At 45.9% G+C, this 16403-nt stretch overlaps 1 protein-coding gene across 9 annotated transcripts in view; it reads left to right on the forward strand.

Annotated features, from left to right (window-relative positions):
• WWC2 (WW and C2 domain containing 2) overlaps positions 1-16403 on the forward strand; it is a 203210-nt gene that overhangs the window by 138245 nt on the left and 48562 nt on the right. For 7 of the 9 annotated variants that reach the window (XM_070757482.1, XM_070757484.1, XM_070757485.1 and 4 more), the window contains exons 10-11: positions 950-1039; positions 2315-2928. In XM_070757482.1, the coding sequence (XP_070613583.1) occupies positions 950-1039; positions 2315-2928 (704 nt within the window). The remainder of the gene's footprint in view (positions 1-949; positions 1040-2314; positions 2929-16403) is intronic. The other 2 variants (XM_070757488.1, XM_070757489.1) reach the window with 1 other exon arrangement.

Consider the following 16403-nt stretch of genomic DNA (forward strand, 5'->3'; position numbering starts at 1 on the left):
CGCTGCGGAGCAGATCAGCTGTTGGGCGGCCGAAGGAACCTTCCCTTGGTCTTCCCCGCCGCCCACACGCAAACTCCACCATCTGCGCATGTGCGGCCATGAAAAAATGGCGCGCATGCACAGATGGTGTTTTTTACTTCCGCACCACTATAACACGGAAATCGATTAGCGCGGGAGGTCTTGGAACGTAACCCCCGCGCTAATCGAGGGATCACTGTATATCCAAATGGGAGTTTTCTATCTGTTAGGATAGATATAACTGAACTAGATAGATAGTGAAACAAAAACTAACACATAGGAGTACAAGGACAGTACCTTTGAAAATATGGTTCTCAAGAATTGGCAGTATCAGCCCATGTCTTTAAAAACATTGCAAATTAATTTAATAGCTCACCAGCTCCTCCAGAATAAATAAGAATATAATTACAAACAAGCTTAGAGAGATTTTTCCTAAAACACAGGCATAATAGATGTAGGGTACCTTCAAATGATTATTAGCTAATGGGCTTGCACAATCCAACATTGATTAAATAGATTGTTTTTCACCTATAATTGTTATTTGATCAGTTAAATTTTAGCAAATTGAGAATTATTATATCCTTACCCATTAGCCAGGGCTAATATATTTCCAGAATCATTTCATGGTCCGAATCTGGGAAAGAAAACAAAATGAAAATATTTTGAAATACTGTATTGTTAGACCCCTCAAAAGAGAGAATACATATTGGCCATTCACAAACACTAATCAGTTAAACATATTAGTGGTATAATACAAGTGTACTTCTGTACCATAATCTTTCAGCTGCCCTGAAAATTTCCATTTGACTTGTGATGTGGTTGGACTTAAATAAATTGCCTTCAGCTGTTTGTCATTGTGCTTTTAAGGCAAGATTCTCTTTGCAATGTACATGCATTTATATATTTACAGACAAATTATTTTATTTTATAGGTTAAAATTAGAAGATAGAAAGAATAAATTGGTTAAAAAACTTGAAGAAACTAGTCATCTAACTCTGCATTTACATTCCCAGCTTAAAAGGTGAGAAACTTTATTTACAGCAGATTTTTGACAAACAATAACAGTTTGTGCAAAACTACTGTTGGCATACTGTATTTCTGAATTTTATAGTTTGATTTAGGTGGAATATTAACTTGGAAGCCTGTCTTACAAAAATGTCTTCCTACTAAAAGCTTGGTTATCTATTGTCTAAGTCCTGAACTGCAAATTGTTTACCCAGCAAAAAATATATATAACTGATCTATTGTAGCCCTTTCCCTATTATTCAAGCTACATCGGTGGAAAATTGTGAATGGCTATTTCTCGTATGAGTAACAATTAGTTTTGCACATGGAAACACTGTCACAAAGAAAGGTAATAAAATGAGGCAAAATTCATTTAACAATTATCTGCTTAGCAACAGAAATCTTACTTCAAATGCTCATATTCTCAGCAAATCTGTGCACAGATGCAAATTACAATCACTAAGGAATAGCTTGTATTAATGTTCTTTTTATTGATTTCATGGTGCCATCTTTCTTTAAGGGCAGCACTACACTAATGCGATTCCATTTATTGAGAGAGTGTTTACTGTGATTAATAACCAGTGAAAAAAGCAGTATTTCCTTAAATTCAGAAATATTTATGTTATATGAAAAAAAAAATTCCTTTCTCTTTAGGTATCATGTATTATTTGTTCATATACTTGAATGGTTCTTGAATGGTGGACTGGACATTAACATTTGAACCACTATACGTCCATGTATTTGCCATATACTAAATAAATAAATGTTCATACATTTTACCCACAAACATAGTAGAAAATACCAGAATGGGAAAATAAAGTATCTCACACAGTGATCTAAAACGATCTAAATTTAGATAGGAGTTGTGTATTGCTAAAAACAAAACTTCTTATTGTTCTAATTGTACTTTCTAATGTTTCCTTATGAAACTGTTACAGTAAACAGCAATATTTTTAAGTAGTAGAGATTATCACACAATTTTGTGAAATATATAAAAATTTATATATTTAAAAATCAGGGATTAAAAAAACAGTATATGACTTATTTTTTTATGCTTGCTTTTTTTTTTTTTTTTAAGAGCCATCTAAGGAAGTCATGTATGCTCTGTCATTTGAAATTTCTTTTTGGTAGCATTCAGACATCCTGAAAAGTGTTTCTTTTAAAATATATCATTATACTTGTCAATTTCATGACTAACATGGATTAAATTTTGAGTTTTGCCTGTGATTTGAGATCATCTGAATATACTGCTGATAGAATAGAATGACAGCTCTTTGCTTCTTTGTTGCAGCCTCTCTGCCAGTACGTTATCTGTGTCTTCAGGGAGCAGCTTGGGATCCTTAGCATCTAGTCGAGGGTCCCTGAATACATCCAGTAGGGGATCACTGAATTCTCTAAACTCTACAGACCTCTACTACAACCAAGGTGATCAACCTGTAGATTTAGACTATCAATATAAATTGGATTTCATATTACAAGAGAAATGTGGTTATATTCCTTCTGGCCCTATTACCACCATTCATGAAAATGAAGTGGTCAGCTCCCATGAGAAAATGGGATACAGTGACTCTTCCAGTTCTTTGGCAGCAAATCATGCACCCAAAATAACTGAACCTCCTAAATCTGTCACATCATTCTCTTCAAGATCTTCCCTTTCATCATTATCTCCTCCTGAATCACCTTTGGTTTTAGAAGGTGGCTTTTCAATCCCTACTCAAGATTCTCCAGTACATCTTTTCACCACAGACTTTGAGGACTGCGATTTATCCAGTGACTTTACAGGCATTGCTACCTGTGAGAAACAAACTTTGCTGGATTCTGAAACTAGAATGTCTTCTCAATCACTTAATGATAAATATCGCAATGAAAGTGTTTCACAGAGCATATCACATTCAAGAAATACAGGTAAATATGTCTTGCTATTCAAACTCAGCCAATTCTTCCTCTCTAGATTGAACTGAGTTTCTGAACCTTAGCAGTCAATATTTTTCTCAGAACATGTGCAATTTTTCCTGATAAGCTGATAGGTCACTGTCAACAAATAAAATTATTAGCAACTCAGCACATTACTTCTATATGAAACTTTAAGGAGTAGGATTAGATAAGAAAGATCCAGGAAGTTTAAACTTGAGAAAGTACTTGAAGTGGGTGAAATTCTAAAAATTGTGGTGAAACAGCAAACAAGCAAACAAAAAAAAAACAGGTGGTACTAGAAAGGATATCACAGCAATAGGAAGAATAGAATAGAATAGAATAGAACTTTATTGGTCAAGTGTGATTGAACACACAAGGAATTGTTCTGATGCACATATTCTCCAGGCACATAAAAGAAAAGATAAATTCAACAAGAATCATAAAGTATAACACTTAATGATAGCCTGGGTACATATAACCAATCAAATCATATTAGGAACCAGTCAAAGTTACAGTCAAGGGTAGGCAAGAGGCGGGATGGCATGGAACACCTTTCCACTGGGCGGAAATGGAGCTGCACATTCAGCTCCATTACCGCTGGCTGTGCATGCGTCATGCACACGCCGTGCACGCAAGATTCGGCTTCTGTGCATGTGCAGCAGCCGAATCTACCCAGTCCGGCACCGCTCTCCCCAAACGAATTGGCTGCTGCTCCGCCTGCCCCCCTCCCTCGTTTTGTTCCGGACTGCGACATCTTACCTGTGCAGAAGTGCGCAAGGAGGAGGGAGGATTTTGCTCAGCGGAGGGGCATTCTGTCTGTTCCCCTCACCCTCTGAGCAGCAGCTGATTCATTCTGCACATGCGCAGGAAGACAAAGGGGGTGCACGCATGCATGCGCACACTCCCCCCCCTCACTGGAGTGTTCCAATACGGCCTGCATACAGTCATTTGTGGGAGGAGATGGGTGATGGGAACGATGAGAAGATTAATAATAGTTCAGACTTGGGAATAGTGTCACTGTATTGAGGGAATTATTTGTTTAGCAGAGTGATGGCGTTCGGGGGAAAACTGTTCTTGTGTCCATTTTGCATACTTGTTCTGATGTGCAGTGCTCTATAGTGTCATTTTGAGGGTAGGAGTTGCAGCCGTTTGTGTTCAGGATATGTGGTGTCTGTAAATATTTTCACAGCCCTTTTTTGACTCATGCAGTATACAGGTCCTCAATGAAAGGCAGATTAATAGCAATTGTTTTTGTTGCAAAACCGAACCAGATAATTATAGAGCTTTCTGAGTTGGTGCAAAAAGAACATTCTTTGTTGTGCCTTTTTGATGACTTTTTTGATGTTAGGTGATCATTTTGGTCTTGAGATATGGTTGAACTTAGGAATTTGAAGGTCTCTGTATGTGTTGTCTAGTATTATAAGAGGTGGAAGTATGGGCGATTTTCTCCTAAGGTCTACCACTATTTTTACGGTTTTGAATGTATCCAGTTCCAGATTGTTCCGGTCGTACCATAAGGTTAGTTGTTCAATCTCCCGTCTATATGTGGATTCATCATTGTCTCGAATGAGTCTGATCACTGTTGTATCATTTTCATACTTCAGTAGTTTAACAGATGGATTGTTAGAGATGCAGTCATTGGTATATAGAGATATGAAATAGTGGTGAATATCTGTAACTCGGGTATAGGATGAAAGTGAAGCCTCAGAGAATGAATCTTCACTCTCATAGGAAGATATACTGACAATAGGGGCACTGAGACAGAGACACTGGATAACTTTATAATACGAAGATGTTCATAAAACCAGTGAGCTGCCATTGGCAGAATAGAATCCCTTGAGGACCAATGCTGCTGATAATATCTTCCCTATTCTGTAGTTTCAAACAGCTCATTTAACAGCACAGGTAGGGAAGCTTGTGCCCCAAATCTGTATAAAGATCTGATCTTAAGCTGCAAATCATTTTCCCCACATTTTTTGCAATCTGTTTCTACCTATTAATTATTGAAGTTAAAATAATCAGGTATCTATGTGGGTTTAATAGTCCATCCCTGCTGCATTGAAACTTCAAGAAAAAGATAAATTCTTCCAGTCTGGCAACCTATTCAGATATCTGTTGACCTATTTCCAAAAGGGAATTAAAAATAAGGAAGACATTTTAAAAGACAAATAACACTTTTATTCTAGCTTGATTTTACTTCACTACTGATCACTTCATTAAATGAATAAAGTATGATGTCGACAGATGAGACTATCCATGGTTCTCCCATGCCTCCTGGAAGGAGAGTCCAGCATGGGTTTAGCTCAAGTCTTATTGGTAGGACTGAGTTTTAAATTAACATAAATACATAATAATTAGGTACCGCCCCCTTGCTGCCCCAAGTATCCAGTTTTAAAAAACTCAGTCGAGGTTAAGGACATGAGTTTTTTCTCTCCCTTTAGGTTGAGTATGTAATGTATTTTAATGTTAATAAATGTATGTGAACCTTGTAATTTTTTTCCCTTTTTCTCCTTTAATAGGTTCCTGTTTCTGATGGGGTCTCTGCCCTCCGCGGGCACCACCCCCACCTTTTCTCCTTTTGGGGCCTCTTCTCTCAGCGGGTACTGCCCACCGAGGAGCAACGGGGCTATAATTACGATTATTAACATGACCTGGTGGTCTAATAAGCCCATATCACCCCAGATGGGGGGGGTCCGCCCCTCCCCATTGTCGGGGGCGGCGAGAGACAAAGGACGCCGGGGGGGGGGGGGAAAGCCGCGGCGGCCATTAGAAGCCACCGAACAGCTGTTCGAGCGCTCGCAATAGCGAGCGGCAAGCGGAGGCTTCGGAATCGCCGAGCAGCTTGCAGAGAGTTGGATGGCGGCGGCAGAGATGTTTCCCGGCTTGCCAGGGGTGCGCTCGCCCTATGAGGCGCTAAATCCTCACGCCGCCATGTTGTTGTTGCTGGCAACAAGCCAGGAGCGCGAACGGCATCGCTTGCCGTTTTAATTAGGCGCGAACTGGGCAGCTGGCCAGGTTATCAGTTCTGTAAGGTCTGCCCAGAGACAGCCGAGGGAGTCACGTGACCGGCTGACAGCCTATGAAAAGGCTGTTTTTCACTGTCAGCTCTGCCTGCTTGCCATCACTTGTGTGTGAGAGCCTTCTAATTTCTGGCAAACGACTGTGGCTGTGCATTGTTTTGTGGATTGGATTGTGAGTACGCTGCCCCATATCAAAATAAATATGGCAGATCAGCTTGTCACTGGGGAGGAGCAGGCCCAGGCAGTCAAAACTCCTGTCAAAGGGAAGGATAAGGCCAGCAAGCCTAGAAATAAGTCTTCTCAATCGAGCTCCTCTCTTCGTGAGGCTAAGCGCAAGATCAAGGCCCTAGAGCAGCGTTTAGAGGCGGCCTTGTCCCCCCCCATCGTAGGAGGACTGACTATAGGCCCTTTCCAGCCTCTTCCTCCATCTGCTCTTTCACCTGCTGCTTCCATGGGGCTCCAGGGCACCGCAACCGAGAGAGACTGGTCCCCTGACAGGCAGATTCCTCCATTGCCATCAACTGCAGCAAGGCCCGAGAGGCCTTCTTCTTCTCATAGCCAGGCACTGCCTCAGGTGGGGTTACAGACACCAAACTATGTTCCCTCATCTACCTTCACTCCAACGGCAGCGGGCCTTAGAGACCATACTGATGCTTGGCAGGCCTTTGCACCTACCTTACAGGACATTGTGGCCAATGCATATACGCAGGGCATAGCTGCAGCAACCCAACGAGCCAATGCCTTTCCATCCCAGCCTACCCAACCCAGGGATATCTGGTCAGCACCACCGCCCCCTACTGGGTTGGGTTCTATGTCAATTGACCACTCCAATTTTGAGGACGACAGTGATCACGGAAATGGCCTGTCGGATGACGAATTCACCGTTCCGGAGCAGCCAGCAGTGGCCGGCCTCTTTAAACCCTCCTTATTTAGGGTTTTATTGCACAAGGCAAAGCAAGCCTTAGATGTGCCAGGAGCAACACCGCTAGTGGAACCAGCAGATGGGCCACGTACCTCGGCGGCTTTATGCAAGGAGCCCGCTAAGGAATCGGACAAGGTTCCTGCACTGGAGATTTTCCTCGACAATGTTAAGCGCCCGTGGCAGCATCCGGCGGCGGCGCAAGGGCCTTCCAACCTGGAACGCAGGTTTTATACCTTTTGATGACAGCATGGAGAACCTGCTACAGTTTCCCCCTGTGGACAAGCCAGTGGCCACATTGGTCTCCCGCGCTGTCATACCTTCAGAGACGGCTGACAATTTAAAACCAGATGAAAGGAGGGCAGAGACACTTCTCAAGAAGACCCACCAGATGGCCGCTTGGGCTCTTCGAGCAGCATCCACTGCCTCGTTCTTCAGTCGGGCATCCATCATGTGGATCCAGGAGGTTCAGGCGAGGCTGGGTCCTGACGAGACTCGATTGCGACAGGACTTGAATAAGCTCCTTGCGACGGCGGAATTCTCCACCGATGCCACCCTGCATGCCGCCAAATTTGCCTCCAGGGCTATGGCTTCCACCATTTCGTCAAGGCGTCTGCTTTGGCTAAGAAACTGGCAGGTGGATGCCAAGTCGAAGTGGACTTTGTCTTCGGCCCCCTTTGAGGGCACAAAATTGTTTGGGGAGGCCCTGGATCCTGTCCTGGTGGAGGATAAGGATAAGAGGAAATTCCTCCCAAGGTCTTTTCGTCGCCAGGACCGAAGGACTGGTCCGTACTCCCGTAGGCAGTCCTTTCGGTGGGACTCGTGGTCCGCCACTTCACAGCAGGCCAGGCCTTACTCACAAGGGGCCTTCACCACATCCTATAGGAATGACAGACCGTATTCCCAGGAACGGGGCAGAGGCTTTTCCCAAACCAGACGACCATTCCGGGGATACCAACAACGGAACGCTAGACGTTCCAAGTGACTGCCTGGACGGCATTCCTTTGGGGGGCAAGCTACAAAAGTTCAGCGAGAGGTGGCGAACTACTACTTCAGACCCCTGGGTCCTAGCCACTATTTCACGAGGGCTAAAGATCGAATTTATGTACAACCCTCCGCACCATTTTACCACATGCCCCGTACCCAGGGATTCCGAAAGGAGGTCTCTCTTGGATCAGTAAATTCTCCACCTTTTACAGATCCAAGCGATCGAACCCGTTCAGGACGGTTCCAAAGGTACGGGATTCTATTCGAAGGTGTTCCTTGTACCCAAGGCCTCCGGAGGTTGCAGACTCATCTTGAACCTCAAACGTTTGAACCAGTATGTTCTTTATCGACGGTTCAAGATGGCCTCCCTCCGCTCCATCCTGACCTCTGTTCGAGCAGGGGATCTTCTTACTTCAGTGGATTTAAAGGAGGCCTACCTGCATGTTCCCATACACCCGACCCATCGACAGTTTCTCCGATTCTGTCTACACAACGTCCATTACCAGTACAGGGCAATGCCCTTTGGCCTGTCATCGGCCCCACGTACCTTTACGAAGATACTGGAAGCGTTGCTGGCCGATCTACGGTCCCAGCCAATCCGAATTCTAGCATATTTGGACGACATCTTACTTCTGTCTCCAACCCGCCAGAGGGCGCACGAGGACTTGCAAACCACGATGCTTTGTCTACAACATCACGAATTTACCATCAATATGCCAAAGAGCCACTTGATCCCGGCCACCAGACTCATTCATCTGGGTGCGGTGATAGACACGGCCTCTCAGGAAGTATATCTATCTCCAGAGCGACAACAGCGCATCTGCTCTCTGGTGAACGGCCTTCAACAAGAACGGAGGGTCCCATTGTCTTTTCTGTCAAAGGTGCTGGGGACCCTGGTCTCCTGCATGGACATTGTCCCTTGGGCCTGTTACCATTATCGACTGCTTCAGTGGACTTTGCTCCCATTCCAGTGTCGGAGATTAAGCCATACACACCGTCTAACCTTCGTGGGACGCGAGTTGCAACTTTCCCTGAGATGGTGGAGATCTCCAGCGCTGCGGCAGGGCACTCCCTTCGGACCATACCGTCATACTATCCTCACCACGGACGCCAGTCTGTTGGGGTGGGGCGCCCACGTCCACTCCCAGGTGGCTCAGGGATTCTGGAGCCCCCAGGAACTACGCCCAATCAATATCAATTTCCTGGAACTGAGAGCGGTCCGCTTGGCCTTGCTGGCCTTCTCCACCTTGCTGGAAGGTCAGCACGTCCTCGTACGCACGGACAACGTAGCGACCAGGGCACATTTAAATCACCAAGGTGGAACGCGCTCTCTCAGGCTGATGGAAGAGACGGTCCTTCTCTTCGACTGGGCGGAGACTCATCTCTCCTCTCTGCATGCAGAACACATTGCGGGGGAGGACAACAAACAGGCGGATTGGCTCAGCCGCCAGGAACTGGACCCGACGGAGTGGAGACTCGATCCGGGTCTCTTTCAAGAGGTCTCGCGTCGGTTCGGAGTACCGGTGGTGGACTTATTCGCCACCCCCCAGAATACCCAGCTCCCGAGGTTTTACTCCCGTTTTCCATCTCCGGGAGCCGAAGGAACCAATGCATTACATCTACAGTGGCCAAAGGCTCTGCTCTATGCCTTTCCTCCCATTCCGCTTATTCCATCGGTGATAAGGAAGATCCTGATGGAGAAGGCGGAGGTGCTCTTGCTAGCGCCTCATTGGCCTCGGAGACCTTGGTTTGCGGACCTCAGAGAACTGTCCATCTCCCCACCGTGGAGGATACCGGACGACCAAATATCCCTCAGCCAGGGGTTCGTGTACCACCCGGAACCCCAATGGTTCCACCTAACCGCATGGCATTTGAAGGGGACAGGTTGAGGAGCTGTCTCCTTCCCGAGAATGTCATCGCAACTATTCAAGTGGCTCGACGTCCTTCCACAGTCCGAATTTATCAGGCAACATGGGCAGCCTTCCATTCCTTCTGCAATGATAGGAACCTTCGACCAGAGGATTCCTCAGTTATCCCTGTCTTGGAATTCTTGCAGAAAGGTTTGGAGAAAGGTCTGGCGCCAAACACGCTAAAACGCCAGGTCGCAGCGCTTGCCACTATTATAAAGCGGGACGATGGGGGTCCCTTAACTTGTCACCCTTGGATTAAGGATTTTCTCAGAGGGGCTACCAACACGCACCCCCCTCCTGTTCGTCGTTTTCCCACATGGGACTTAACTTTGGTACTTCAGGCCCTTACGGGGCCACCTTTTGAACCGTTAAGGACTGTTTCATTGCGTTACCTCTCATTCAAGACGGCCTTCTTGGTGGCAGTCACCTCAGCAAGGCGGGTGTCCGAACTGTCCGCGCTGTCTGTAAGATCAGACTTGTGTCATTTTTATCCGGACAGAGTTTGTTTGCGCTTGGACCCCACCTTTCTCCCAAAGATCAACACACACTTTCACAGAGCTCTGGAGTTGGTGTTACCGGATTTCTGTATTCGTGGTAATCACCCCTTAGAACTTAAGTGGCACAAGATAGACGTACGCAGAGCGTTGAAACTATACATCCGGCGTACCAGCAGTTTACGCAAGACTGAGGCTTTGTTTGTGTCATTTAGTTCTAGTAAACTGGGCCTCAAGGTGTCTCCCAATACCATCAGCCAGTGGGTGAGACTGTGCATAGTTGAGGCGTACAAGGCGAGTTCAAGGACTCCGCCGAGTGGTATACAGGCTCATTCGACAAGGAGTGTGGCTTCCTCGGCGGCTTGGGCGTCGCAAGCACCCCTTGAGGATATCTGCAGAGCCGCGGCGTGGAGTTCACCCACAACTTTTATTCGTCACTACAAGTTAGATACCTTCGCTTCGGCTGAAGCTGCCTTTGGCAGGCGTGTACTCCAGAAGGTGTGCGGGGAGGTACCACCCATGGTTCACAATCTCCCTCCCTGAAACTTTAAACCTTGGGTATATCCCATGCTGGACTCTCCTTCCAGGAGGCATGGGAGAAGAACCGTTGTACCTACCTGAACGGTCTTCTCGATGCCCTGGAAGGAGAGTCCATACCCTCCCGAAGAACCATGGGAGCTTTGTTTGGTTGATATTAGTGTTTTTCATTATGGTTGTTAATAAAGTTGATTATTCTTACATCTTTTCATTTTTTAAAACTGGATACTTGGGGCAGCAAGGGGGCGGTACCTAATTATTATGTATTTATGTTAATTTAAAACTCAGTCCTACCAATAAGACTTGAGCTAAACCCATGCTGGACTCTCCTTCCAGGGCATCGAGAAGACCGTTCAGGTAGGTACAACGGTTCTTTCAAGGACTGGCCAAAGGCAGAAGGATGAATTGGTATGTTGCAGAGAAAGATATAAGTATATATTGAAAGCAGTCATCCAAAAAAAAGTGTGAATGTGACACAATCATTCTAGAAATCTTATAAACTCATTAATATGCTAAATATTGTTTAGTGCAATGATGGCGAACCTATGGCACAGGTGCCACAGGTGGCACGCGGAGCCATATCTGCTGGCACGCAAGCCACTGTCCTAGCTCAGCTCCAACGTGCATGTGTGGGCCAGCCAACTGATTTTTGGCTCATACAGAGGCCCTGGGAGGGCATTTTTGGCTTCCAGAGAGCCTCTGGAGGGATAGGGGAGGACGTTTTTACCCTCTCTTCAGCTCCAGGGAAGCCTTTGGAGCTTGGGCAAGGGTGAAACAGGAGCCTATTGGGCCCACCAGAAGTTGGGAAACAGGCCATTTCCAGTCCTCCAGAGGGCCTCCAAGGGGTGGGGGAAGCTGTTTTCGCCCTCCCCAGGCATTGAATTATGGGCATGGGGACTCGTACATGCATGATATCATGTGCACATGCTCTTTCGGCACCCGAAGAAACAAAGGGTCACCATCACTGGTTTAGTGCAGGGGTCCCCAACCGCCGGGCCGCGGACTAATACTGGGCCGCGGGGCATGTTGCACCGGTCCGCAGAGTCAGCACTTCCACATCTGCCCCCTCCCTTTTTTCCCCTCACCCAAGGAACCCCCCATGCAGAAACTTTTGAAGTGGCGCACAGCCACGCAGTCCCAGATCTCTTGCTTCTTCTTGCCTAAGATCGCTAAGATGAGCAGTGCCCTGTGCCGGCCAGCAAAGCCGGCTGCCCAGGAAAGCAGCGCATTTGAAAAGGGCGCATTTAAAAAGTGTGCCGCTTTCCCGGGCAGCTGGCTTTGCTGGCCAGAGAAGTGAGTGATCCGAGACTGTGTGGCTTTGCGCCGTGATGACAACAACAATGGTGCCGTGGTGGCTTTCAGGCACGGCCCTTCGCAGCACCCCACCACCCGTTCCTGCAGGTAGAGGTTGAGCACGCTACCAGGAGGCGAAGCCGGTGTGGGGCCGGGCGCTGGGCACCGTGGACACCAGGGAGGGCAAAGGGGTGGACGTGGTTGCTGCCTCCTAGCTGGAGAGCCAGATGGGGCGGAGGTGATGACGGAGTCTGGCGTTGGGACCATGCGGGGCCGCTCATCCAGGGAGCTGCGGACCGGCAAGCCACCCTCCACTCTCCGCTCTCTCTCCGCTCTCTCTCTCTTTCTCTCTCTGTTGCTGGCATTGTGTACGAGAGAGAAAGAGAGAGAGATAAGAAAGGAGGGGAGAGAGAAAGAAAGCAGGAGAGAGAGAGAGTGTGAGAGAAAGAAAACAAGAGAGAGAGAGAAAAGGAGAGCAAGAGAGAGAGAGAAGAAAGAAGGAGAGAGAAAGAGAGAACAAGAGAGAGAGAGAAAGCAAGAGAGACAGAGAGCAAGAGACAGATCAAGAGAGAAAGAGAGAGGGAGAGAGAAAGAGTGAGGGAGAGAGAGCAAGAGGGAGGAGAGAGAGAAAGAGCGAGATAGCAAGAGAGAGAGAATGAAAGAGAGAGAAAGAGAGTGAGAGAGAGAAAGAAAACAAGAGAGAGAGAGAGAGAGAAGGAGATGAAGGGAGAGAGAGAAAGAAATGAAAGCAAAAAGGGGAGAAAAAAGAGAAATGAGAAATATTTGTTTGTTTGTTTGTTTGTTTGTTATTTATTTATTTATTTATTTATCTTTTTTTTAACTTCTGTGCTGCCCAGTCCCGAAGAGACTGCCGCTCAGACACTATACTTTTCTGCCCCCACCAGGCCATAGAAAAATTGTCTTGCTGAAACTGGTTCCTGGTGGAAAAAAGGTTGGGGACCACTGCTTTAGTGGATTAACAAAAACAATATTTTTAATTAAAACTATTTTAATGACTTTAGTAATTCTGCTGAAAAATACCCACTTTTAAAGCAGTCACAGCGTTCTGTGGAGTTCCAAATATTCCTTCACTTTCCAGGGTATTTGTTTTATCACACAGTATGTATGCATCTCAGCCTTCCAATTTTGTGACTGACCAAGGAGTTTGCATTTCTGCCTGTAATTTCTGCATTTCATTTCTCTCTGACTTTATTATTTATTTCTAGCCAGGGTTATTGGTTTGTGTTAATTATTTGTATACTGCTGCTCCTTAAAGTAATTTTAGGCAACCTACAACAATGTATTAAAAACAGCCATAGAATCCAAGTATTAAAATATTTTTTTTAGACTTCAAAAAACTAACGTAGTTCAAATTTAATGTCCCCTCAATTCTGGTGGGTTGTATGTATTTCTCTCTTATATATATTAATAGATCTGATTAAGCATTACATCCTCTACAACAAATTATATCACAATAAATAAATGCTGCAAGATTCTTTGTTGTTTTTACAGTAGTTTAACAGACAGTTCTTTGAAAACTGTAATGATACCTGGTGTAGAAATCACAGAAGGTGATGTCTCACGTAAACTGCATGGATTTGTTGTAAGTGAATTTGCATTTGTTACTTGGTGTTACAAGATCTTTATTTTTATTTATTTTTACAAGATCCAAACAATTAGTCTTTTAAATGTATAAAGATGTGATTTGCTCCCCCGCCTTCCAATCTTGTACCAAAAGGGTATAGTAAGAAAGAGACAATTGTTGCATCTTGGTATCTCAAAGGAAGCCATTGAGAAGGAATTTATCCCATTGGCCTATTGTAAAATCAGGAAGGCAGGGCAGCCAGTGAGGCTGCTGCAGGAATGGAAATAGGAAACAGAAAACCAATAGACATTTTCCCCACTGTAAAATATGTCCAAAAATGAATATATTTTAAAGTATAAACCATTCTAGAAATGAAAGTATAGTACTTTCTTAGAGTGTGCTTGTTATTCTTATGGTTGAGATTAATATTTCAGCAATAGACCATGGTATCTTTCTGCACAGGCTGGAGGGGTTGGGGATGGGAGGCACTGTTCTCCAGTGGTTCTCCTCCTACCTCTCTGGCCGGTCGCAGTCGGTGTTAGTGGGGGGTCAGAGGTCGGCTCCTAGGTTTCTCCCTTGTGGGGTGCCTCAGGGGTCGGTCCTCTCCCCCCTGCTATTCAACATCTACATGAAACCGCTGGGCGAGATCATCCAAGGACATGGGGTGAGGTATCATCAATATGCGGATGATACCCAGCTTTACATCTCCACCCCATGCCCAGTCAACGAAGCGGTGGAAGTGATGTGCCGGTGCCTGGAGCCTGTTGGGGCCTGGATGGGTGTCAACAGACTCAAGCTCAACCCGGATAAGACGGAGTGGTTGTGGGTTTTGCCTCCCAAGGACAATTCCATCTGTCCGTCCATTACCCTGGGGGGGGGAATTATTGACCCCCTCAGAGAGGGTCCGCAACTTGGGCGTCCTCCTCGATCCACAGCTCACATTAGAAAACCATCTCTCAGCTGTGGCGAGGGGGGCGTTTGCCCAGGTTTGCCTGGTGCACCAGTTGCGGCCCTATCTGGACCAGGACTCATTGCTCACAGTCACTCATGCCCTCATCACCTCGAGGTTCGACTACTGTAATGCTCTCTACATGGGGCTACCTTTGAAAAGTGTTCGGAAACTTCAGATCGTGCAGAATGCAGCTGCGAGAGCAGTCATGGGCTTACCCAGGTATGCCCATGTTTCACCATCACTCCGCAGTCTGCATTGGCTGCCGATCAGTTTCCGGTCACAATTCAAAGTGTTGGTTATGACCTTTAAAGCCCTTCATGGCATCGGACCAGAATATCTCCGAGACCGCCTTCTGCCGCACGAATCCCAGCGACCGATTAGGTCCCACAGAGTGGGCCTCCTCCGGGTCCCGTCAACTAAACAATGTCGGTTGGCGGGCCCCAGGGGGAGAGCCTTCTCTGTGGCGGCACCGACTCTCTGGAACCAACTCCCCCCGGAGATCAGAACTGCCCCTACTCTTCCTGCCTTCCGTAAACTTCTCAAAACCCACCTTTGCCGTCAGGCATGGGGAAACTAAACATCTCCCCCTGGGCCCGCTGAATTTATACATGGTATGCTTGTGTGTGTGTATGTTAGTATAGGGTTTTTTAAAAACTTTTAATATTTTAATTAATTGGATTATGTATTGGATTGTTTTTTCACTTGTTGTGAGCCGCCCCAAGTCTTCGGAGATGGGCGGCATACAAATCCAAATAATAAATAAATAAAATAAAATAGCACTTAGAATTACATACCACTTTAAAGTGCCTTACAACCCTCTCTAAGCGGTTTACAGACTCAGCATGTTGCCCCCCAAAATCTGGGTCCTCATTTTACCCAACTCGGAAACATGAAAGGCTGAGTCAACCTTTAGCCTGATGAGATTTGAACTGCCAAATTGCAGGCAGCCAGCAGGCAGCAGAAGTATATAACATAATGAAATCCATGACAGAAATATTCTAAATAATACTAGATTAGTTTCAACAGTGGTAAATGATTCCCATGGCTGTCAGAAAGGACTATTTTCTTCTTGTACGAGCTGCTGTGTCCAGTAAGCTTTTTGATAGCTGTGAATCATTGTTTTGCATTTTTCACCTGTGTTGTTTATTAAGAATTTGATTTATCAGTATATTGATTTAAGCAGATTGAAGATGCATGTTCAAAATCTTTTTGCTCCTTTGCCCCAAGGTTTTGAATAGTGGATTGCCATATTTTGGTTGAATACCAAATACAGTGGTACCTCGTCTTACGAACACCTCTTCATACGAACTTTTTGAGATATGAACTGGGCGTTCAGGATTTTCTTGCCTCTTTTCACGAACCATTTTTGTCTTATGAACCCTCGCTTCTCTTCCAGCTGCTGCTGCTGCGAGCAGCGGCTAAAACAAGCGCTTTTAAGTTTGATTGCAAGGGAACTGGAGCCAGGCTTTGCCATGCAGGGTCTCCATTCTCCCCCGATCCTTTCTGCTACCGTCAAGGCAAAGTGCTAAGGCATTGGAGAAGAGAGAGAATGGGTGGCGAAGGTAGCAGCGGGTGCAGGGCATTTTGGAAGAGAGTTCGGGCACAGAACGTAGCAGCAAGCCAGGGGCATATTGAAGAGAGTTCGGGCACAGAATGTAGCAGCAAGCCAGGGGCATATTGAAGAGAGTTCGGGCACAGAACGTATGCCCCTTGCTTGCACGCATTATTCGCTTTTACATTGATTCCTATGGGAAACATTGTTTCATCTT

The sequence above is a fragment of the Erythrolamprus reginae genome, chromosome 7 (assembly GCF_031021105.1).
Source record: "Erythrolamprus reginae isolate rEryReg1 chromosome 7, rEryReg1.hap1, whole genome shotgun sequence".
NCBI classification, from domain to species: domain Eukaryota; kingdom Metazoa; phylum Chordata; class Lepidosauria; order Squamata; family Dipsadidae; genus Erythrolamprus; species Erythrolamprus reginae.